General features: G+C 47.2%; 1 protein-coding gene across 4 annotated transcripts in view; it reads right to left on the bottom strand.

Moving 5' to 3' along the window:
• The window catches only part of LOC126291817 (luciferin sulfotransferase-like), a 54,946-nt gene that overhangs the window by 23,852 nt on the left and 4,858 nt on the right, over positions 1-26,236 (bottom strand). The window contains exons 1-4 of one of the 4 annotated variants that reach the window (XM_049985514.1): positions 25,629-25,835; positions 12,177-12,400; positions 7,416-7,515; positions 7,184-7,328 (exon numbers count right to left, since the gene is read on the bottom strand). In XM_049985514.1, coding sequence (XP_049841471.1) covers positions 7,184-7,328; positions 7,416-7,515; positions 12,177-12,378 — 447 coding nt within the window. In that variant the 5' untranslated portion in view covers positions 12,379-12,400; positions 25,629-25,835. Of the gene's footprint in view, positions 1-7,183; positions 7,329-7,415; positions 7,516-12,176; positions 12,409-25,628; positions 25,836-26,236 lie in introns of those variants that run through there. The other 3 variants (XM_049985515.1, XM_049985513.1, XM_049985516.1) reach the window with 3 other exon arrangements.

Raw genomic sequence — 26,236 nt, 5'->3', positions numbered from 1 at the left:
TGGTACTTATTGATCAGCCTTAAATATGGAACTATACTACCAAGAACTAACTGAAGAATCCATAAATAAAATAAAAGAATTACAAATTATAAAATAATAAAAACTGCTTCTAGACCTTACGTAAATTACATTTGCTGTGAATAAAGTAATAAGAACCAATCACTTAAAAAGGCACACAAGCTTACGCGCTACCTCGGTATTTCTTAATTGCGTCAATACGTAAACAAAAAGTTCCGCCATTGCTATCAGAAGTAGTTTACCTTGTAATGAAATTGAATTAGATAGTTCCTTCCAAATAGTATGGTTAGAGGTTATACTTCACAATCGGGCAACTATTAATTGGATCGTTTTGCCGACCCCCCCCCCCCCCTGACACAGAAGATATTATAGTTACTGAACAGTTCAAAGAAAATTTGAGTCTCATTTCAAATAGGAACCCTACTGATACAATTGCAGTCGGTGGTGACTTCAATCTACCCTCGATACGCTGGAAAAATTATACGTTTAAAGCCGGCGGCAGGCATAAAACGTCATTCGAAATTGTACTGAATGCTTTCTCAGAAAATTATTTGGAACATTTAGTTGATGAGCCCACTCGAAGAGTAAATGGTTGCGAAAGCATACTTCACCTGTTGGCAACTAATAATAGTGAGTATCGCGACGAATACAGGGATTAGCGACCACAAGGCAGTTGCTGCTAGGATGAATACCGTAACTCCCACAACCACCAAAAAGAAACGCAAAGTACAGATATTTAAAAAAGCTCATAAAAATGCTCTTAACGAATTTTTAACAGACAGTCTCCACTCATTCCCATCTAATCACGTAAGCGTACAAAGGTTTGGAATGATTTCAAAGAGATAGTATCGACACCAATTGAGAGATATATACCAGATAAATTAGTAAGTGATGGTATTGATCACAAAAAACAGGTCAGATCGCTGTTGCAGAACCAACGAAAGAAGCATGCCAAATTTAAAAGAACGCAAGATCCCCAAGATTGGCAAAGTTTGCATAAGTTAGAAATATAGCTCGTATTTCAATGCAAGATGCTTTTAATAAATTCCACAACGAAACTCTGTCTCGGAATGTGGCATCGTAATGCGTCTCTTTCTCCGGGGGAGAGTGCAAATCATCATTTGAGAGCTGTGTGGCCTCCCTGGTGTGCCTAGTCGACCACAAGTCCCCGACACGCTGTTCACAGAGTGCGTACAGGGCTGAAGAAACTTTGAAAGAAAGGTATCGTCACAGTTTGAATTTAGAGTAATATAACTTTCTTACCTTTACTGGTTGTTGTTGCACTCTCGTGGTCCAGTGATGAATCTCGCCATCCGCTGTTTGTTAAATCAATTTGAGGTACAGGGTGTGTATTCTGCTGCGTAAGAACTGACACCTATTTAAACTTCCAACTTTTGTTTTATAAATGTACATCGTGACGATATTCAATAATTTTCAGTGTAACAGCTTTTCCAATACATCATTTCGCATCCTCTATCCTTGACCTTCTCAAAGCAAGCGTATTACAAGACGTCTCGACACCAACTGCCCATTGTCTCCACTCCCGCCAACCACCGGCTCCTGTTCGCAGAGCTTACAAACTGTGCAGTACTGCCAACCTTGGTTCTACATCGATATTTTACACATCGCACGTATACATATATTAAAAACATAGTATGAAAAATGAAAAGTGTTTATAATATAGTTCTGTGGCAATATACCTCATGATTGTCCTCATATTAACAGTTTTGTAACAAAATAATAATATGTTTATGTTTACGTAGTTAAAGTTCACTTGCTCCTTCAAGTTGATTGACGGCACCGCACACCTCACCAGCCGTTGGTATCGGTAGTTTCAGTAGTCCGTTACATTACATCATACATCAAGCACACCAGTGACAAGACACAATCAATACCTACACTGCACGATAACAACGGTGAAGTCACTGATGACAGTGCCACTAAAGCAGAGTTATTAAAGACGGTTTACCGAAACTCCTTCACCAAAGAAAACGAAGTAAATATTCCTGAAATCCAATCAAGAACAACTGCCAAGATGAGAAACACAGAAGTAGATATCCTCGGTGTAGAAAAGCAGCTTAAATCACTTAAAAAAGGCAAGGCCTCCCGTCTAAATTGTATACCAGTCAGGTTACTTTCAGAGTATGGTGATGTGATAGCTCCATATTTAGCAATCATACAGGGTGTTACAAAAAGGGACGGCCAAACTTGCAGGAAACATTCCTCACACACAGATAAAGAAAAGATGTTATGTGGACATGTGTCCGGAAACGCTTAATTTCCATGTTAGAGCTCATTTTAGTTTCGTCAGTATGTTTTTCCACCTACGTTCAATGGGGAACGTTATCGTGATTTCATACGGGATAATCTACCTGTGCTGCTAGAACATGTGCCTTTACAAGTACGACACACAATGTGGTTCATGCACGATGGAGCTCCTGCACATTTCAGTCGAACTGTTCGTACGCTTCTCAACAACAGATTCGGTGACCGACGGATTGGTAGAGGCGGACCAATTCCATGACCTCCACCCTCTCCTGACCTCAACCCTCTTGACTTTCATTTATGGGGGCATTTTAAAGCTCTTGTCTACGCAACCCCGGTATCAAATGTAGAGACTCTTCGTGCTCGTATTGTGGACGGCTGTGATACAATACGCCATTCTGCAGGGCTGCATCAGCGCATCAGGGATTCCATGTGACGGAGGGTGGATGCATGTATCCTCGCTAACGGAGGACATTTTCTAAACATTCATGGTGGTGTCTGATTGTACTATATCGTGTCTCCCTACCACTTTCGCGCAACGACGCTCTGAGCGTGTTTTTTAGGGAATTAACTAGTTTGAACCTGGGACCTGTTGCTGGTAAGGAGACGCCAGACCACACATGACATGTAGAATTCAGAAGAGTTCAGTGAGACTAGCGATGATATAACCAAATACTAAATGATCTTAGCGTCAGCTCCACTGCACTCCCTGTAAAAGAATCTTAATACTAACTAAATATAGTGCAAAGGGTTCAAGGCTTTCCTATTTTTAGTTAGCTGGTAAAATAACGTCGAAAAAGCAGTTAAGTTTACCATTGGAAATTTTATTCTACTCACAAAACATCGTTTATAAATTGCAGTATAGATAAAAGGAAATGGTTTAATACAGGATGGTAAAAACCAACTGCGTTCAACAAAAATGTGAACGAATACTCCCTGAATGGGTTTCCAAGTTCTACAATCGATCGAAGGATGACCTACATCATATCACATCTATAATCTAGGTTTAAATTAAGTTTCACAAAAGAGAAAACTATCAAAATGGTCTACAGTGACCCTCAATTATCTTTAATTACTTATCTAACTTGTCGTAAATTACAGTGGCTGATGTGGCTTCTCAATAACTATAAAATAGAAAAATCATCGCGTTTCAGATCTTTACTTCAAGTGGCAAATGTCAACACCATGAGTTTTAATTAACGATCGACACTAGTATTACGCAAAAAAGGGGTGTAACAGATGAGTCTTCTGCAGTTCTGAGTGAAGCCTTATGCGCTCAAAAATGCGACTTCGCGTGCGTTCATTACCTTGTCGGTGTCTAGGCAGCGTCAGGGCGACAGCGGCCGCCGCACCAGCCATCCAGCTCGCCGTCTCGGAACCCACTCTCTCTAACTTCTCGTTACTACAATTTACCGAAGTTGGTTTAAAAAAACTATCTGTCTGTGTTTTCATCTGACCAATCAGGGTCTCAATGTTAACCTTAAGCTCCGCCCGCAAAAATTCTGTCTATCCAATGAGAAACGTTATACTTTTCGTGGTGGGGCAATGTTTTTAAAGTTTGCAACGTAACAGAGACGCTAAAAAGTCTCACGCTAAAACCTGCAGCTGGTGTGGTCCTTTTAGCGTTATCGTGAGATCTATACTGTTCTTCTGGAGGGCTCTAGCTTTTAAGATGGGCTGGAGGGTGGTCCTTGACGTAACAGAGACGCGAAAAAGCCTCTCACTAAAACGTGCGGGTGGTAGACTTAGCGGTAGGCTAGCGACGTGGGTGTCCACTCCGTCCCTTATCGTAGGGCCTTCTAGCTTAACACGGTTCTGCTCTCGGCTTCTGTCCTCGTTTCTCCCCTCGGAACTGCCTCTGCCTCACGGTGGGAAGGTACGACATGCATTTAGGCATTCTTGTGTTAGTCTGTGGCAAACCATTTGCTCACTCGTTACTTGTATTACTTTGGTTAATTTAATGTCACGATTTATTCGGAGCTACGTGACATACTAGTGGATTTGCTTATCACGTCAGGGTTTTCATGGAAGGTGTTGGATTTGCCTGACACCTTACAATTTTGAACATTTCCTGTAACAAAGTGTTTGAAGTCACGCTAGTAGTTTCTGTTGCTGTGTGTTTCCTTTCCATGATTAATGTGATTTGAAGAGAAGTAATAAAACGAGCTCTAACATGGAAAGTAAGCGTTTCCGGACAGTTGTCCACATAACATATTTTCTTTCTTTGTGTGTGAGGAAAGTTTCCTTAAAGTTTGGCCGTACCTTTTTGTAACACCCTGTTTACAACCGCTGGCTCACAGAAAGTTCCGCACCTAATGACTGAAAATAGCTCAAGTCACACCAAGTAGGAGAAGTCCGCTGAACTACAGACCCATATCACTAAAGTTTTGGAACGTGTACTGTATCCCGAAATTATGAATTACCGCAAATAAAACGACTTACTGGCACTGAGCTCTTAATACTCATGAAGTAATGAGTGCTATCGACAGGGGGCGTTGATTCCATATTTACAGATTTCCAGAATGTTTCCGACGCCGTTCCTCAAGTGTCTTCTAACCAAACTACGTGCCTATGGAATATCACCTCAGTTGAGCGACTTGGTTCGTGATTTTCTGTCAGAGATGTCACAGTTGGTAGTAATTGACGGAAAATCTTCAAGTAAAACTGAAATAATATCAAGCGTTCCCAAGGAAGTATTATAGGCCCTCTATTGTTCTTTGCTTCTTTCTTCCTTGGGCCTTTATCCCACTCCAATGCATGGTCGGGATTCAGCAGTGTTCATCGCAGAGGATGGCCGGATGCCCTTCCTGCCGCCACCCTGAACCCCCCAGCTGTCTGCGTCTAGTATAAGCCGTGAAAGACAACGAACTTATTCAAATGTCTGTGAGTCGTGTAACTGAGGCGGAACGTGAGGACCAACCCGGTATTCACCTATTGGGATGTGGAAAACCGCCTTAAAACCACAACCAGGCTGGCCAGCGTACTGGCCCCCATCGTTTAATCCACCGCGCGGATTCGATCCGCGGCCAGCGCGCCTACCCTAGTCCAGGAAGCAGCGCATCAGCGCTCTCGGCTCCCCGGGCGGGTTAATAGGCCCTCTATTGTTTCTGATCTATGTTAACGACGTAGGAAACAATCTGAGTAGCCCTCATAGCTTATTTGCAGATGATTCTGTCATTTACCGTCTTGTAAAGTCAGCAGATGACCAAAAAGAATTGCAAAATAATTTAGATAAGCTATTTGTGTGGTGCGAAAAGTGACAAATGACCCTAAATAAAGAAAAGTGTGTTATTCACATGAGTGATAAAAGAAATCCGCTAAATTTTTGTTACACGATAGCTCATACAAATCTGAAGGCTGTAACTTCAACTAAATATTTAGGGATTACAATTGCAAATAACCTAAATTGGAACAATCAGATAGATTATGTTGTGGTTAGAGCAAATCAAAGACTGCGATTAATTGGCAGAATATACTTAGAAGGTGCAATAGATCTACTAAAGAGAATGCTTAATCACACTTGTCCGTACTGTTCTGGAGTATTGCTGTGTGGGGTCTACATCAAGTGAGACTGGCGGATGACATCGAAAAAGTTGAAAGAAGGGCGGCTCGTTTTGTACTATCGCGAAATAGGGGAGATAGTGCCACAGACATTCGTGAATTGGAGTGGCTATAATTAAAACATTATCGTTGCAACGGTATCTTCTCATGAAATTTCAGTCACCAGTTTTCTCCTCCGATTGCGAAAACATTCTGTTGGCACCTACCTACATAGGGAGAAATGATCATCACGATAAAATAAGAGATGTTAGGGTTTTCACAGAAAAATTTAAGTGCTCGTTTTTCCTCGCACGCCGTTCGAGAGTGGAACGGTAGAGAGACAGCTTGAATGTGGTTCATTGAACCCTTTGCCAGGCACTTTATTGTGAATAGCAGAATAATCACGTAGACGTAGAAATCCACCCCTCGAAGTTACTTTTCTTATTTGCCACATAAAATTGTTTTTAATTAGTTCAGACAGAATGCAAGTGTGGATTTGTTATTAGCCAGGGAAGACACTGACTCAACGAATACAGTAGATTCTTTTCAATAAGCAGACGAGTTTTCTAATTCGCATCTGGGCAAACAGTTATTTAGGATGGTCAAGATAAATGGGACACCATGTATACTGCTGCAACCTGATGGAAGTGTTCAGCTTTGGCGATTGCCTGGAAAACGTTATCTGCCATCCGGAGTCGTAAGAACAGTGAAGTATGTAGGAGGTGGTGCTACGATATGATTCTCTTTTTATTACTGAGGGTGTTTTAATCTTAATTCGCTTAGAAATGCGCTAACATTGGAAGGTTGTGAGCAGATTTAACGCCACTGAGTGCTGCATGCGGGAGAGAAAATCTTCGGAGAAGAGCAATGTACCAGCATGACAATCCATTCATTCATAAAGCAGCATTTATGAGGCAATAGTTTGTGGATGAATGATAACATTTCTGAAATGGGCTGACGTGTCCAGAGTTCAGACCTGAGACCAACGGAACACCTTTGATTTCAGTTGGAGCGACGACTTCACTCCAGGCCGTAATGTCGAACATCTCTAGCTTCTCTGGTTTCAGCTCCTCGGAGAGGAACGTGGAATGCTCTGTGGACACTCAGACACCTCTCTCAAAGTGTCCCCGGCAGAGTTCAAGCCGTCATAAAGGCGAAGGATGGACAAACACCCCATGTTAATGACCACTAACCGGAGTGAAGAGAGCTTTGATCAGACAGCTCATGTAGAGCAATGTGACGGCATCATTCTGCATCGTAGTTTAGCTCCATCATTGGGATTCCTGCTCTTGACTTCTCTGTGCCCTCCCCACAGTCAGAAGAAGAATATTGTTCGTGGCAGATACCCCCGTTTGCCTACCTTCGGCTTGACGGTCCAAAGCTGCTTCGGCAGGAGCGCTGGAGGCAGGTGGCTCTTAATGAGTCGCGGTGACGTCATCCTCTGGGCCAGCTCTATGGTGTCCGCGATGCGGGCCTTGCCTTCCTCCGGCACCAGAGCTGAATACCTGAAGATGGGGCGAACAACGGGAAACCTCAGAGTGCTGAACTTTTCTCTCCAACCGCAGCACCAGAGCCGAGTCCGGCATACTCACTCGAGGAACGGGAACCTCTCCGGAAGGCAGACCTGCCTGGCTGTCCTGAAGTCGCGGTCGTTCATCAGCAGCCACACCATCTCCTGCGTCCAGGTCGTGCCTGTCGGATCAGCAAAGACTGAGTAAAGAGAATGCAAACGGAAGGAATGTCGAAACTTGACTGTCTACACCTACCGCTAGATAAATACTCCATAAGTTACGGTACAGCACAGCATTCTAGTATTGTCGAAATTATTTCCCATTTCATCTGCATATTTAGCAGGAGAAAACTGATGTTAATATGCTTTTATAGGGATCCTGATCCCTCTTACACAAAGGGACTGAAAAGGCACACATAAAAAGAAAACAAGGATATACTGGGTGGTCAGGAAGAAAGTGAAGAGGAGTAAATGAATCTATATTGTATAATCAAATACTAACATTGTAAGATCCACAGCCCATTTCACAGTCAAATTATTTTTTCATAAGAGCTTATCCATAATAATTTAAACTCTTATCAGTTCAATAGCACATGCATCAAATTAAAGGTGTTAGTAGAGAAATAATGTAAGATGTGACCACCAGCAGATATAGACTCAGATCATAATTTAGTAATGATGAAGAGTAGACTGAAGTTGAAGGGAATTAGACTGAATAACCATTAAGGAAGAAAGCGGGATGTTGAAGTACTGAGGAATGACGAGACACGTTTGAAGTGTGCTGAGGATGTGGATACTCCGATAAGATGTAAAAGTAGACAGTTAAGCTGATGAGGAATGGACGGCTCTAAAACAGTCAGTCGCAGGTGTCCGAGAGTCAGACATAGGTACAAGGAAGGTAGCTCCGAAGAATCCTTGGGTAATAGATGAAAGGAGGGAGTACAAAAATGTTCAGGGGAAGACAAGAGAACTGCGATATTAATCACTTAGGAAAGAAATAAACAGGGAGTGCAAGGGAAGTCAAGGCGAAATGACTACAGGAAAAATCTGAAGAAATCGGAAAAGAAATAATAGTCGAAACAACTCAATAAGCATATAAAAAATCAAACCAGCCTTCGGTGTAATGAAAAGCAAGATGGTAATATTAAAACTGCATTGGGAAGTCCACTCTTAAACTCAGAGGAAAGAGCCAGTAGGGGAAGAAATACGTTGAAGGCCTCTTTGAGGGGGAGGAATTGTCTAATGACATGAGAGCAGAAGAAGATGCAGGCGATAAGGAAGACTTAGGGGACTCAGTTTCAGAATTTAAAAGAGCTCTAGAAGACTTGTAAAAAAAGCAGGATATATATATATATATATATATATATATATATATATATATATATATATAAGATTCCAACGAAATTTCTAAAATGACTGTGGGAAATGGGAGCCAAATGACTGTACAAGTTGATGAGTAGAATCTATGAGAATGGCGACATCAAACTTTCGGAAAAACATTGCCTTCTCAGTTCCGAAGGTAACAATGGCAGATAGGTGGGAAAATTGTTACACAGTCGCCTTAACATTACATGCATCCAGCTTGATGACAGAATAAAGTACAGAAGAATAGTGGAAACATTGAGAAATTGATCGATGACGATCAGTTTGGCCTTAGGAAAGGTAAAGTGTGTGGATACTTATGCAGCTGATCAACACGCTCTGATCCATGCGCACTATGATACATGGTAAGAGAAGTTAACCCTAAGACACAGTTCGATACTGAATGCTGAGTCTGTTTGTGTTTTACCCTTTTTGTGGTCGCGAGGAGGCAAACGCAAGAGCGACGGAATTCCCGGCACAGGTGCTGCAGGCTGAGAAATTGGCCACCATTGTCACACTGAGACTATTGTTCAAATATGACTTCATGCGTTTTTTATTCAACGAGAAAATGTTATGTATGTCTTATAAAAGTGAGTGACATGGATACAGAAGTTACGTGTATCAATATTCACATGTAATAGCGTACGAACAGTATGTAGTAAAGTGATGTGGGAGAAATTGTACACAGAAACGTGTTGGGAATTATTCACAAGATCGTGTGTAATGAAAGTACTGAATTATTCTATTGAAACATTTTTACTCTAAATGGAATCTTGAATCATACTTCGAGTGAAGCGAATTAGAACGAGGTATGTTATGCCTCTGAAAAGGATATATACGCGAACTAAAGGTTTATATGCAATATAATGCTGTTTGTGAATAAATACGATACAGGATGTTCAAACGAAGTAGTGAAAAATGTTAGTTACAAATACTCTCCTCGTTCAGATTAAATCTGTTTGAAATTGTTCTGAAGTTACTTAATAACCAGAGAGTTTAAAATAGCAGTTGCTACCTTTACCGATTTTAACATTTGGTGTAGAGCCTATGGATTGCCCAGCAACAGATAAAACTGTAGTTACATCACGTAAAATTCGCATGAAACACTAAAAGAATATTTGTCCTCGGTGTCTTTCGTGACGGCATACATGAACAAAACGTCCTCGGTTCTCCAGCCGTTTTATTCAATAAAAGAATATTGCTTACAAATCATATTAAATTAGTTTGTGCCTTTGTCCCTTAAAAATACGGCCTGCTGTGTTAAAATGCTCGAGGAAAGATTGCCGTTGTGCCCAATGGCTGAAGGCTATAACACATTGAAAAGATAGCTGATACAGAGCAATCTTGAAAGGTGTTTGGACCTCTTGGATACAACTTTGAGGAAGTACCCGCTCCAAGTAAGTGCAACGAATCTCCAACAAGTAGTTATACGTATACGACGATTGTAATCAAAACGATGCGGCCGGTTGACACACACAGTCTGAGAGATACTGCCTTATTCGCAACCGGAGACGCATTTATGACTTTGCAATTTATATTGGAAGGAGGCTGAAGAAATATCAAGGTATGCTCATAGGATTTGTCGATCTAGAAAAAGCGTTCGACATTATGAAATGGTGCAAGATGTTCGAAATTTAGACGAAATGGAAGCAAGCTACAAGGAAAGACGGATGACGTACAATATGTACAAGAACCAAGAGAGAACAATAAGAATGGAAAACCAATAAGTATATGCTCGGATTAAAAGTGGTGTAAGACAGGGATGCAGTCTTTGGGTCCTACTGTATACATCGAAGAAGCGATGGTGGAAATGAATGAGCAATGGTAGAATGAAAGAGTGGGATTAAAATTCAGGCCGAAAAGCTATCAATGATAAGATTCGTTGATGATATTTCTATGCTCAGTGAAAGTGAAGAAGAATAACAGCAACCATTGGAAAGAATGAACTTTCTAATGGGTACAGACTGTGGACTGAGAGGAAACAAGAAAAATACAAATATAATGAGAAGTAGCAGGAATGTGATGTTTGAAATTTTCCCGGCGTTCTGATTGTTCCATAAAAACAGGGGAGAACTGCCGTAAGTGAGTAACATCTTGCCACTATATTTCGGCAGAAAGTCTTTTGGCCATCTTCAGGTGAGTGGCCAAAAGACTTTGTGCCTAATATAGTGGCAAGATGACTTACGGCAGTTCTCCCGTGTTTTTGTGGACCAGTAGCAGGAAAGATAACAGCGAGAAACTTAATATCAAAATTTGTGACACGGAGTAGACATAGTGAAGCAGTTCTGCTACCTTGGAAGCAAAATAAGCAATTGCGGACAGAAAAAGGAGTGTGGTATCGATAGCTACGATGCCACAACGTAGGTGCGCTCTCGTAGGTTGGCACTACCAGAGCGGACGAACAGCGCCGACCACAGCGCCCTTTAGCCGACGCCGTGCAGCTCTACGAGCGCCGCTCCAGATTCACCCCATTTTGATTACGAGCAGACGACCAACCAACATTCTTTCATTTTCATAGTGGGCGAGCCGCTACAGATTCTGCCTGTGTAACTTCAGTTGGCTTTGATACATCCGACTTCGCACCTACGTGCTCCTCAGTACAAAGTTATGTATTCACGTTTAGTATTGTGTTGAGATATATTAAAACCGCTTTCACTTTAATTGCAGTACTGAGAGTTCTACCTCACCTGCTGCTCCTAGCTTCCTACATTCGGCCTACCCTCTAAACTACAGGAGGAGACCCACGGGCCGCCTTCCAGGCCGGATACAAAAAGGAGGGCATAGACAGCACACTTACACAGCAAAAATGGCATTCCTGGCCAAGAGAAGTCTTCTGGTGTCAAACATGGATCTTTATTTGAGGAAGAAATTTCTGAAAGTGTACGTTTGGATGCTCCAAATGCTTCATATTGTAGTGAATTAAGAACACTGGGAAAACTGGAACAGAACAGAACTGAAACGTTTGAGATGTGGTTATACAGAAGAATGTTGAAATTCAGGTGGAATGATAAATAATTTGGAGGTTCTCTGCAAAATCGTCGGAGAAAAAATATATGCAAACACTGGCAAGAAGACGGGAGACGGTGGTAGGGCACGTGTTGCAGCATCAAGGAATGATCTCCACGGTGCTAGAGCGAAAAGCACTTAGGAAAGCGATGCATACCTATAATTCCGTGAACCAAAGCGATGTTCTAGGAAACGAAAATGACTATGGCTTTGCTCCATTCGTGAGATACGCCCCATTGCTCCAGCAACCCACAATGGCTTGCTCAGTATGTGCTGGGACAACACCCCTACCGCTCCAGCTTAACGTCATTGGCCGACCTGCGTCAGACTCTCATGGCACAGAAAGAGACAAACACACACAGAGAGGGAGAGAGAGAGGGAGAGAGAGAAAGAGAGAGAGAGAGAGGTGCAGACAGAGACATGTGCAGAGAGACAGACACAGATAAATACAGACACAGACTGACAGAGATGGCACCTGACTTGGGAAAGCTGACCACCCAGACGTCGTCCGGCCTGACGGGGAAGTCGAGGATGCGGCCGGCGTCTGCGAGGAAGCCGCTGGGCATGGTCATACCGGCAGGCTGCGTCACCACGTAGCGGTCCTTCCGGCTGTGCTCCAGGGCGGCGCAGAACTTGTGCGCCAGTGGGTGCCGCAGCGGCTCCCCCGTCACCTCCATGGCTGTCGCACTGCCGGAACTCCTGTGGAACTTCCGATTTGCTCCTATAACCAACTGCCTTTACAATTACATAAGCGGGAAGAAAACAGTACAGCTGAAAAGACGACGTCGATTTTGATCCGTGACGGCACATGCCACCTGGGGGATACTGGATGTTTTGATAATGATCTCAAAGTTGTCCGCAACAGGTGGCATAGTGGCACAGCTACCAGAGCACCACCTGTGTGTACACATCAAAAGAAAATGTTCAGAGCCAGAAGCCTCAGTGTGATGCAAACGTTGAAGCAAGCAGGGGCTGTACCACGGAGATGTATTCGTGCAGCAGTGGTACACTTGTAGACGAGTTTCTGGTCGCCCACGGAGCACAGACGTCCTCCAGGGTCGTCGTATTGTAAAGGACGGCAGTGGCAGGTCGTACAGCTACACATCAGTGCTTGTGAATCCAGCATATCAACACAGTTGTGAAGATGACATGTGGAATAATCGGGTCTACTGCCGGATGTTTGTGTCACTCTGGCACAATATTTCGGCCAGGTGCTACCTGACGCCGCCATATTGGAGGATCTTGTCCAGTATTTATGCCCAGGAGCAGCACCTGGCGGGCGCGGACCGCGAACGGAATGCCCGACACAGGACAGGCCTCAGAGGGCTGCCAGAGATGGCGCCCAAGTCGGGCGCGGACGTCCGAGGGAGCACCGGGGAAGAGAGTGAGCGAGCGACTCTTAACCTAAGGGACAACCTATGTGCCCTGTGGTTTCACAGGCTAAACCCAATTGTTATTCCTGCTTATCCTAAGTGTACTTGTGTCTCTGATGGCCTAACGTGTTGTGTGTGTACTATGTGTCACATGAGTGTTGTGTGCGTGTGTAGTGTATCTGATTTTGCTCTAACAGTGGTCGTGAGTGTTTCCACTGGCGATCACTGCCGAAGCATGTCGGGCCATCGTGTGGTCCCCCTCCTGTGCTCCTGGGTACCAAGGTTTGCTATTAACCTATTGTCTGACTGGGACGACAGCTCATAGAACTGCCGCGCCAGCAGTTTGAATCGATCCCTAATCATGGGGATCCCTGTGACTTCATGCAGGTCCCTGGTGGGGAAGTCCCGCGGCAGGTGCATGGCAAGGCGCAGGACCTTACCTTGTAGGCCTTGTAACCGCTTGATATGGCAGTCGGCGGCATTTCCCCACACTACGGCCGCGTATTCCAGTACTGTTCTGATCAGTGCCAGATATAGCGTAATGCCGCAGTGTGTGGGAAGCGTGGACTGTGGATTCAGTACAGGGTAGAGTTCACGTAAGCGTCCTAAGACTCTGCCCCTAACCTCTGTGATATGTGCCCCCATGTGAGGTGCAGGTCTAAAGTCACGCCCAGATACTTAACAGTGCGAGACCATGGGATGGGGTCTCCCATGATCTGGACTGGTTGAAGATCCCTTGGTATCCGGCGACGTGTAATAATAATTGCCTGGCTTTTTGTGGCGTTAAATTTCAGGCGCCACTTTGTTGCCCAAGCTCCCAATACGTCGCACGCCTCTTGTAGGCGACGACGAAGGATATTAACCTTGAGACATCGTGCGTAGAGGGCGGTGTCGTCCGCGTATAGTACTAGCGACACTCTCTGCGTCCTAGGTACATCTGACGTGTACAGGGTGTACAACAGGGGTCCAAGGACGGATCCCTGCGGTACTCCCGCACGAACAGGCTTATTAGTGGATATTCCGTCACCGGCGCGGACACTAAAAGTGCGATTTTGCAGGTAGGATGCAATGAGTTTCACATGTGGCGTCGGTACCCCCAGTTCAAAAAGTTTGAATAGGAGGCCCTCATGCCACACGCTGTCGAAGGCCCTGGAGACGTCAAGGAGTATCGCCCCTGAATACTCCCGGCGCTCCAGGGCACCCATCGTATCTTCTACTAACCTCAAGAGCTGTTGCTGTGTACTATGCCCCTGCCGAAAACCGAACTGTTCAGGAGGCATGAGCAACTCGCGGTTTACATGAGTTAAAAGTCGTTGGACATAAATACGCTCAAAGACCTTTGACATTACTGGGAGGAGGCTAATAGGTCGGTAGTTTTGCGGCAGCCTTGCATCCTTCCCTGACTTTGGGATGGCTACCACCTCTGCATGTTTCCATACAGAGGGGTAGTCCCCAGTTCGCAGCACATGGTTGAATAGCTCGGTGAGCGGCTGGATAGCAGGAGGGGGGAGCTGCCGTAGCATAACTGCCTCCACTCTGTCACTGCCACCGGCTTTCCTGGTGTTTAGGGTTCGCAGTTGGTATTCAACCTCCTCCTCAGTGATAGCAGCTATCTCGTCCTCTGGAGCTGCCTCTGCTGCCAAGAATACAGGCAGACGCTCGTGCACGAGTTGTACATGTGCTGCGTCTATGATGTCCGCTACAGGTGTGAAGTTGGCCGCGAACGTGTCAGCCAGGGCGCTAGCCTTGGCGTCTGGCTCGCAAACCACCTCCCCACCAACTTGTAGCGGAGGTATACGCTGCCCTTTCCTAAGAAGCCTCTTTGTCGTCTGCCAGGCAGAGCCATCATCAAGGCGGAGCATGGCCACCCTCCCTGCCCACTCTCTACTCTCTATTGCGATGGTTTTCAACCGCCACTTTAATCTCACGTCTAAGCTGGTTGAGGCGACGTTTAGTGGCGGCTTGCCTCGTGATTTGCCATTCTCGGAAAACCCTATTTTTGTGGCGTATGGCTTCCAGAATATCAGGAGGGAGCTGGCGCGAACATTCAGGCGGCCTGCGTGGTCCCCTCGGTGTTGCTGCGTCTACAGCTTGTAGCGCAACCTCAGCGCGCCGTCATATCATCTCATCAGCTCCTACATCACGTGGGTGAGGAACAGTATCGAGATCGTCAAGTAAACTTTCCCGATACTGCTCCCAATCCACCCTGCGAAGCTGTCTACGCCATTGTGGTGGCTCTGTTCCCTGGAGATCAATGTCAAAAACCACGGGGACATGATCCGATGATAGTGCGCACCGCGTAGTAACAGTAATGAGGTGTCCGACACCCCTCACCACCGCCACATCGAGTACGTCAGCTAGACCTCTGTTGTGGGGATAGATGGTTGTGTCATAGGGGCCCACCACGATCCCATTGTGCTGCCGTACTACACGTAGTAGGCGTCGTCCACTGGTATTAGTGACTCTTGAATGCCACTCCGCATGTTTCGCGTTTAGGTCTCCGGCGTCAAAGAGTTTCCCACGAAGGGTCATCAGTGTCGCGAAGTCAGCGGGATTCAGGAGTCCCCTGGGCGGACGGTAGGCTTCCACAAAAGTGATCTGACCCTCTGAAGTTTGTACTGCTACAGCAGTGGCCTCAACCGTAGCAAGCTGAGGCACTTGTACTAAATGGTGCTTGAGAGAGGTTTTGACATATACTGCAGTACTTCCCCCTGCTGTTAACCTATCTGTTCGGTAGCAGGTGTAGTTTGCTGCACGAACGTTGACTCCTGGCTTTAGATGTGTTTCGCAGACGAGGCAGATGTCTACTGCCTCGTCATACAGGAATTGGCGGAACTCACCAGCCTGAGTTCTTATGCCGTTTGCGTTCCATGCGCAAACTGTCAAGCCATGAACTGGTGTGTTATTCATGGTTTTGCATGGAAACCTGTTGGTGGCCGGCTGCTAGAGCCGTCTGCACTGCAGCAATCAAGAGCTGCGGTAATTGCACGAGCATCTCCTTGACAGTTCTGAGAAGCGAGCAAAGCTCAGCTTGCAAATCTGCAGGAGTCTCCTGGCTTGCTGAGGTTGCAGATGCGATCGGCTGCTCTGGCTGCCGTCCGCTCCCGTGGGCGGCTACAGCTGCCGGCTCCGTTTCGCTCTGCTGTGCTGCGTTCTGATTGGCTGGCGCGAGCCGCTCTCTCACTGTTCTCTGCCGTCCGCGCCCGGAAACGACTTCCTTTGCGACGGGGCGAGCGTCACTCACATCAGCCCGCTGGCCGACGTTTTCAACCTCGGCACGCGGGCGTGTTTTGGTAGCATCGCTAACCTGACGCGGTCGTGCCGATTTAGCCTGCGTGGCAGGTGCGGCAACCTTTCCACTCGCGATTTGGCTAAAACTAAGGCCAGGGGTCACCCGTCTGGCCGGAGCATTGTTGGCACGCTGTTTAGGGTCCGCCTTCTTAAATGTTGCACAGCCACGATAGCTGGCAATATGCTCCTGTTCACAGTTACGTCCTGTGTCTGTTTACAGTCACGGCACAAGTTTCTGCGCTGTGGGCGCAGCGGAGAGCAACTTGTCGTGCGTTGTTTTCACAACGCGTGCAGATTGTCGTGCTCCGCGCCTCGCAGCATGGGAAAGAAGGGTGCGCAGAGGAAACCTGCCGCTACGAAGGGTTCTTCGGTTGTCTGCCGACCGTGCAAGGAACTCCCGAGAAGACGAGATGCGGCCTGTCTCCCCTTCGTACGCCGAGTGCAAAGGCGGGTGAACAGCGCTGTTCGACACCACGACGAATTGCGCTCGGAACGAAGTGGTCTACGAGTCTGTCGATACAGACTCGCCGATCTGTGTTGGAACTGCAAACGTGGCCGACCACAGGGCGATAGAGGTCGCAGTGGCAGAACACATCGTAGACGCGCGTGAGACGGCACCTTCCGTAGGAAGGATGGAGACGACCGAGGCACTCCTCAGGGGGCTGCCTCGGTGCTGTGACTAGGCAGCGCTCCGCAAGGTTGCACAACCGGACCGACAGGAAGAGGGCGCCGCTCTATGCCGTGACCGTGCATACAGTCGACGGCGGGAGCGACATCTTCGACTTGCGGAAGCTGCTGGGCTTCCCGGTGACGTCAGAGGCTCTCCCGACCGCCACGGACCCCCAGCCCCAGTGCTTGAGGTGCCAGGGAGAGGGCCACGTTGCGAAGTACTGCCGCGACGCGGCGCGGTGCGTCAAGCGCTCGGGCGAGCACGACAGCCGCGGCAGAAACGTTCTGCCGACTTGCGCCCGGTGCGGCGGCCCGCACGTCGCCAGCTGGCGCGGTTGCGCGGCTTTCCCGAGCACCGACGCAGTGGCAGAAGCGAAGACGTCGGAAACGGCGTAGGGTGCGGAACAGCCCGGCGCAGCTGAGGGACGGCGCAGCGGCAGCTCCACCTGCCAAGGGCAGCGACGACCGCCCGGAAGCGGGCGGCCAGGAAGCAGCCCGCGCTCCCGAGAAGACACGTGACCTCGAGCACGCCACCGCCGTGAAGGAGGCCACTGCAGCCCTCAGAGCCGTCATGGCGGCAGACGGGGCTGCCTTCGCAGGCGCTGTGGCTGCAGAGAACGAAGAGGCCTCGAGGCAACTGCGAGCACTCTTCGCCCGAGGCCTCAGCGCAGTAGTACCTGCGAACACTCCTGCGACCTCGCAGAAGGACGTTCGTGCGCCTGAGCCAGCGGCTGCCCCAGCAGCACCGCAGGTGAAAGGTGCAAAGAAGAAAACCGCCGTCGTAGCGGGCCCCGCAAGGGGCTGCGGCGTGCAGTAGAGGAGGACGCTGAACGGTAGCCGATCGCTGCCGTTCTGCACCAGCCTGATGAAGCTGCACCAAGTCACCGACGACAAGCCGCAGCAGAGGGCCTAACAGCAACGCATGCGTTGCCGCGCTAAACTCTGATGTTACAGGGAGGAAGCCACTGCGGCCGGCCCAGCAGACTACAAGCGAGCCCAGCCGCGGCACCCGGACTGACCCAGCTAACGGACACGCAGCACATAGGTAACGATGCACGATGCCTCACTCTAACCTGACCTCACCTCGCATGCTCTGTCGCAGCTATCAAGCCGCTACTGCTCTTACTACCCGTCCTACTGTCACAGAGGTTTTTTTTTCCCTCGGCACTTTTTTTCCTCTGCCCTTACAACCGCTACCCTTCGATCGTTTTCGACCACTTCTATCCTCCTGATGGACCGTGTTAATGAGTGATCCTACCCAGACGCATGGATAACAGCCCGCATCCTGTGACGCCTGATTCAAAAACTAAAACATGTTTACAGAGGTGACAATAGAACTTTTGGTTTGGTCACCACGTTGGTGTGGGCGTGGAGGGGCCCCATCCTATTTTTCCAACACGGCAGTCTCAGGCGGCACCTGAAGAAGGCAACTAGTTACGTGGCCGAAATATTGTGGCAGAGCGACACAAACATCCGGCAGTAGGCCCGATTATTCCACATGGCAAGATCTCGCCGGGAAAGCCTGAAGAGTCACAGTTGTGAAGATGTTTCAGACGGTGGACTTCGAGCATGCACACCTCTCGCCCATCCTCCACTCGTTCCACGGCATCGACGTGCGGGGCTCCACTGCTGCGGTCAGACGACACTTGGAAGATGAAACGGCACGCCGTCATCTCGAGCAATGAGAGCACATTCTGTCTGCACACAAGTGCTGCTCTTTTGCGCTTATGACGTACACCTAGTGAGTGCTACCTCACAGAGTGCATTCGTCCAAATCGCACTGGCCCTACCTCAGGCCTTATGGCCTGGGGTGCGATAGGCTACAACTCTCGTTCACCTTTGGTGTTTCTGGATGGAATGGTAACTAGCTATCGGTAGATGTAGAATGTTACTAGGCCGGTTCTTTTGTCGTTTTCACAACAGGAAAATGATCCGTTGTTCCAACACGATAACAGTCACTCACGCAGTACTCGTGAAAACTCGACGTGCTCTGCAACTTTCCTGGCCAGCACAATAGCTGGACTCTTCTCGAGTCGAGCACGTGTGCCATATGATGGGAAGAGGAGTGACTCGTGCGACATTTAACCAACGACGTGCACAGGTCGAGCGAGCGTCGAATAACGCACCCTAGGACCGTATTGGCCACCTGTACGATCGACTGGATGCCAGAATGAGAGCCTGCAAAGTCGCCTGTGGAAGCTACATCACGTACTGATTTGCACGGAACGATAGCTCGTACCTCGGAACCACATGAACTATTGATCTGTTCATGTAAACATTTCATGCACCCACATGAACTGCTGCATCAATAAATCTTAAGTGAATTGGGAACTCTAAATGTTGTTCTAATTTTTATCCCGGCATTGTGTTGGTGGACATATTAATATGGGTTGTATCCACCCTTCACCTTTATGACTTTTCAAAGTGGAGCCTGAATGTCTGAGGAGCAACGGTAGCCCGTTCTTCCTCAAGAACAGAAACCAGAGACGGCAGTGGTGCTGGACGCTGGCGTCACGAACAGAGTCGACTTTCTGACTCACCGCACAGAGGTTGCATCGCGTCCAGATTGGAGCTCTGCGCAGGCCGATCCATTCCACATATCTGTTGGTTTGCAGGTGACAAGCTACCAGGGCAGGACCCCATACAGACGGTCCTGCAAAACCATATAATGTAAACTCAAGGTAAGAACAAAAACGAACGAAAAGTGCCTTTATGCCTCATTTTTTAAATCACTGACAAAATATGTTCACTTTTGCAGTTGTTGAATAAACAAACCTCCTCTGACGATGGTACAGAGGTGCTGAGGCATGTTTGAGTCACAAGAAAAAACAGTTTTGCATAAAAGGCGAAACCTATATCCAACAATTTTAATTGCAAACACGGAAGAGATGCAAGAGCTAAAAATCCTAAAAATGAATAAAATCAGTCTCTCTTGACCGCCCCATTCCACTCTTTCTGCTTCTCTGCTGGTAATCACAATACCCCCAGCCTGCTATACGAGAGAGGGAGAGAGAGCTACATCGACAGTCGAACAGACAGACTGTGTAAGTACGCTGTTTAGATTTTTATGTTGGTAACGCCATGTAGCGCTCTATCTGAAAATCACTGACTGTGCTGTGACCAGTCTGTGGCTGGTTTTCACTGTTGGAATCTGCTAATGTAGTGTTGGGCAGTTGGCTGTTAACAACGCTAGCGTTGCGCAGTTGGAGGTGAGCCGCCAGCAGTGGTGGATGTGGGGAGTGAGATGGCGGAGTTTTGAGAGCGGCTGATCTGGACGTGTGTCCATCAGAGACAGTAAATTTTTAATACTGGATGTCACGAACTGATGTATATATTATGACTTTTGAACAGTATTAAGGTAAATACATTGTTTGTTCTCTATCAAAATCTTTCATTTTCTAACTATGCCTATCAGTAGTTAGTGCCTTCAGTAGTTAGAATCTTTTATTTAGCTGGCAGTAGTGGCGCTCCCTGTATTTCAGTACTTCGAGTAACCAAGATTTTTGTGAGGTACGTGATTCATGAAAGGTATAGGTTATTCTTAGTCAGGGCCATTCTTTTGTAGCGATTTTTGAAAGTCAGATTGCGTTGCGCTAAAAATATTGTGTGTTAGTTTAGTGTTGATCAGGATAAGTTGTTGTTGTCGTGGTCTTCAGTCCTGAGACTGGTTTGATGCAGCTCTCCATGCTACTCTATCCTGTGCAAGCTTCTTCATCTCCCAGTACCTACTGCAACCTACATCCTTCGGAATCTGCTTAGTGTAGTCATCTCTTGGTCTCCCTCTACGATTTTTACCCTCCACGCTGCCCTCCAATACTAAATTGGTGATCCCTTGATGCCTCAAAACATGTCCTACCAACCGATCCCTTCTTCTGGTTAAGTTGTGCCACAAACTTCTCTTCTCCCCAATCGTATTCAATACTTCATCATTATTTATGTGATCTACCCATCTAAGTAAAGAGCGATATGCCTGAGTACGTTCAGTTCTGCTCAGCTGTTTGAAAATCAAATAACGTAAGGGGTTTACCAGCACAGTAATTCAATAATTTTTCTAAGGGGACGTTTCAGCTGTAGGAGTGACAATTTCACGCAGGTATGCACCTAACAACGTGTCGGTGTTGCTTCGGGAAAAACGTACGCAAAGAACTGTCGAACTGTTACGTTCTGAATAGAGCATGAACTTGTCACTAATGGGAGCATTATGGAAAGAAAGTGTCGGACTGTTGTGAGTAATGCAAGCTCCGTGGACCGCCATAAATGACAACTCGCTGTGCGTGGACAGTCATCGTTGTCTACACCCCCGAAACCAAAGAGAAGTCCATGGCAGTGGGTACGTTCCACAGTACCAGTTATTAGGGTTTCTTCCCATTCAATTCACGGATGGTGTGCGGGAAGAGTAATTGTCTGACTCTCTCTGCGGGTGCTGTAATATTAATCTACGAGCAAACTTGTTCTCAAGATCCCTACGTTATCGATACGTAAGGGGTTGTAGTATAGGGTCATTATTTAAAACTGGTACACTATCTGATCAAAAGTATCCGGACACCTCGCTGAAAATGACTTACAAGTTCGTGGGACCCTCCACCGGTAATGCTGGAATTCAATTTGGTGTTGGCCCACCCTTAGCCTTGATGACAGCTTCCACTCTCGCAGGCATTCGTTCAATCAGGTGCTGCAAGGTTTCTCGGGGAATGGCAGCCCATCCTTCACGGAGTGCTGCACTCAGGAGAGGTATCGATGTCGATCGGTGAGGCGTGGCACGAAGTCGGCGTTCCAAAACATCCCAAAGGTTCAAAAATGGCTCTGAGCACTATGGGACTCAACTGCTGTGGTCATCAGTCCCCTAGAACTTAGAACTACTTAAACCTAATTAACCTAAGGACATCACACACATCCATGTCCGAGGCAGGATTCGAACCTGCGACCGTAGCACATCCCAAAGGTGTTGTATACAATTGAGGTCAGGATTGTGTGCAGGTCAGTCCATTACAAGGATGTTATTGTCGTGCAACCACTTCGTCACAGGCCGTGCATTATGAACAGGTGTTCAATCCTGTTGAAAGATGCAATCAGCATCCCCGAGTTGCTCTTCCACAGCGGGAAGCAGGAAGGTGCTTACAACATCAATGTAGGCCTGTGCTGTGACAGTGCCACGAAAAACAACAAGGGGGGCAAGTCCCCTCCATGAAAAACACGACCGCGCCATAACACCACCGCCTCCGAATTTTACTGTTGGCACTACACACGCTCGCAGACGACATTCACTGGGCATTAGCCATACGCACACCCTGCCACTCCACACAACGTTTGTCCTCTGTTCAGTCGTCCAATCTTAACGCTCCTTACACCAAGCGAGACGTCGTTTGGCATTTACCGGAGTGATGTGTGGCTGATGAGCAGCCGCTCTACCTTGAAATCCAAGTCCTCTCTCCTCCCACCTAACTGTCATAGTACTTGCAGTTTGTAATTCCTGTGTGATGGTCTGGATAGATGTCTGCCTATTACACATTACTACCGTCTTCAACTGTCGGCGGTCTCTGTCAGTCAACAGACGAGGTCGGCCTGTATGCTTTTGTGTTTTACGTATCCCTTCACATTTCCGCTTCACTATGATATCGGAAACAGTGGACCTATGGATGCTTAGGAGTGTGGAAATCTCGCGTACAGACGTATGACGCGAGTGACATCTAATCACCTGAGCACGTTCGAAGTCCGTGAGTTCCGCGGGGCGCCCCATTCTGCTCTCTCACGATGTCTAATGACTACTGAGGTCACTGATATGGAAAACCTGGCAGTAGGTGGCAGCACAATGCACCTAATATGGAAGACGTATGTTTTTGGCGGTGCCCGGATACTTTTGATCACATAGTGTAAATGAGCCGAGAACTTTTCTATATCCTTTTCATTCAAGTGCCGTAGATCTACAACAATTTTCGGCTGCATACCTTCAAAGTATGCCAAGTCGCAACGAGGAGCTAAAAGCAGCTACCTGCCCGACACAGCTGTCCCGTGCGGCGGTGGTTCGTGTCCATCCTCGGGCATGTGTGTGTGTGTGTGTGTGTGTGTGTGTGTGTGTGTGTGTGTGTGTGTGTGTGTTTTTGTCCTTAGGATAATTTGGGTTAAGTAGTGTGTAAGCTTACTGACTCATGAACTTATCAGCTGAGTCCAATAAGATTTCACACACATTTGAACATTTTTGAACAGAGCTGTCACAGATTAGGACGTATATCCGATTACCACACAAATTTATGAAGTGCGAAGCGTTGTCGGGTTATAATATGAGCCTAAACAGTAACAGTATAAGTTGCATATCATTTCAAATTAAAGTGAGACGGCTAACGAGTGCCGCCAATACCTGTTACAACGGCCACTCAGCGTTCGAATGGTTCAGTACTATGGGACTCAACTTCTCAGCTCATTAGTCCCCTATATCTTAGCACTAGTTAAACCTAACAGACCTAAGGACACACATCCATGCCCGAGGCAGGATTCGAACCTGCGACCGTAGCGGTCTCGTGGTTGCATACTACAACGCCTAGAACCGCACGGCCACTTCGGCCAGCGTTCTAATCCAGAGCGACTTCGGTCTTCAGTTAACTTCAAGAAATCAACAAGGAGACATAAGTTAACCCTCGAGTGGCCCCGTCTGTGTATAAAGTACGCAAGTCATAAGTAAAATGTTTTTTCCGCCGTTCCATTGTTGTTTCAGGGTTACGAGTCCACACATATTCCTTAGTTGCTGCTTCAGTTGACACAGTGACAAATAGTGTTGTCTTACGTCCATGTAATCAGCAGTAATACAGGGTGGCGAAAATAAAAGTGGCCCGGAGAACACAGTTTCAGGGTACACAGAAACAGCAGAGGAAAGGAAATACAGTGCTGACCTGACTGTAGAACGTGTTGAAAGTGACCACCATTCATTTCTTGGCACTGACGGGGCCTGGCGTGCAAGCTGATGAAGGCGCTCATCCCAAATGCTTCGCTGCAGTTCTTGAAGGCAATGAGAGCAGGTGCGATACACGTCAGACTTGAGGACTTTACACACAAAGTACTCGGAGACTGGCAGATCAGGTGACCTTGAGCCTTGATGGCCGGTTAGAGCCGCGAACAGGCGTGAGGACTCTGTAAACGTGCTCCAAGACTGGGCCGGCTGTATGGCCAGTTCCACTATGCTGTTGGAAGGAGCTGTAGGTGTTTCCCTCCTGTGACTTAAAATAACCACTCGGGCGAAACCAGGCTTCATCAGACATAAAGAACACATCCATACTGACGCCATTCATTGTTATCTCAGTGAACAGCCACTCACAAAACTGGAGCGTCTGCTGGTTTTAATTCACGAACAGCAGAAACTCGGCGGGGATATACGTGCAGATCCAGTTGGAGCATTCGTCTGCATGATTTATGTCATATGCCGGTCTCTTGCGAGAGGCGTCGGGTTTGTTTGGTAAGACTCTGAGGCATTTTGTGATGAACCGCACGTGCATTTTCTGGCGTGCGGGCACGTTTCGGAATGTCTTTTGACTTGGTTGAAACAGATCCTGCCTGACGCCATTTGCGGACTAAGCGCTGCATGGCACTCTGACGCCATCAGACTTCTCTACAAACAACTAACCTCACCGTTTGCACGAGTTTGCTGCCGCGTGACTTCCCGCAACGGACACCCGCTGCTCCACTGTGAGTACCGTCGTCCGCTCCGCGCTGCCCCACTCACACAGACACACACAGTACGACGATCTGAACCTGTGAGGACCACGTCACGGGCGTACCGGTCGGGTGCGAGTCACGGGGTCTGCTTATATGCATACGTCTGCATCTACATGGACACTCTGCAAATCGCATTTAAGTGCCTGGCAGAGGGTTCATCGAACCACAATCACAATTCTCTATTATTCCAATCTCGTACAGCACGCAGAAAGAACGAACGCCTACACCGTTCGAGCTCTGATTTCCCTTATTTTATCGCGGTGATCGTTTCTCCCTGTCAACAAAATATTTTCGACACCGGAGAAGATTGCAATTTCGTGATAAGATTCCGTCACAACGAAAACGCCTTTCTTTTAATGATGTCCAGCCCAAATGCTGTATCAGTTCAGTAACACTCTCTCCCATATTTCGCGATAATACAAAACGTGCTGCATACAATCACGTCCAGGTCACTTTTATTTGTCCCTGTAAAAAAAAAAAGCGAGATAGGGGAGAAAAAATTTAACATTCGTGCAAGAAAATGACGCACATTACGAGTTAGCAGCACAATTCCACAGTGAGGTAGTTGCCTACAAGATAATTAGTAATCGAATAAGCGGTTAGCTGGGACCTGATGCAACTGCACTTTAAACGCTTCGAATTTGTCACTGCTGGCTCGGAAACACCAGTCTGTGGGAACTGAACGACATAATTAAAGTTTACTTCATTACTGTTTAGAAAACTGTGCTTCCGCTCACATTATGTATAAATTATCGTTATTTAACCAAACTAATATTAAAATGTGAATTTGCCCTTGGTCACATAAAGGCAGCTATTGTTTACATGTGTACGCAGAGCGCCGCGAGCGCGCTCGTGTTACGAAAAACTGCGCGCCCACTCGATAACTTTACCTGCAAAAGTGGCGGTTCACCACCTGCTGTTTACGTGTCAGTCCTCGTGTGTAGGCATCTGTGTGCGATGGATTACGCAGCGTCCTAGCAGCAGCGTCACGTTAACAAAAACTGGGGGCACACTTCGCTACGTCGTCTGCAGATGCTGCAGTCGGCAAGCCAACTGCCGACTCTGCACCGTTGTGGAGCGGCGCTGTCGGCGTGTGTGTTTACACGTCCGTGCAGAGAACGTGGCGATCGCCGACCGCTGCCCTATCGTAATACAGTAGGCAGCCAGCCGGTGTCTCGGTCTTCTGTTTACACAAACAGCCGGCGACGCTAAACGGCTCGCTGAGTTCTGCTTAGTGCACGCTCGTGTCAGGAACTTCCTTAAGACAACCGCTGTGGTGCAGAGCCTATGAGGACGGGTCCTCAGTTGTGCTTGGGTAGCTCAGACGGTTAGCTATCCTCTGTAATAAAAAAGCTGAGTGCACGGATCAACGAAGAACCTGAACGGTCGTCATCGGATCTCCGCCCCGAATCAATTCAACGGACGATATAGATCAAAATGAGATCAACAAAAAATAGTCATTAGAGCACGTGCCCGGGGAAGACAAAGATCCCAAGTT

The sequence above is a fragment of the Schistocerca gregaria genome, chromosome 9, assembly GCF_023897955.1.
Source record: "Schistocerca gregaria isolate iqSchGreg1 chromosome 9, iqSchGreg1.2, whole genome shotgun sequence".
In the NCBI taxonomy this organism is placed as follows: domain Eukaryota; kingdom Metazoa; phylum Arthropoda; class Insecta; order Orthoptera; family Acrididae; genus Schistocerca; species Schistocerca gregaria.
Note: the sequence above shows the minus strand (reverse complement) of the source record. Positions and strands in the feature narration are given on the sequence as shown.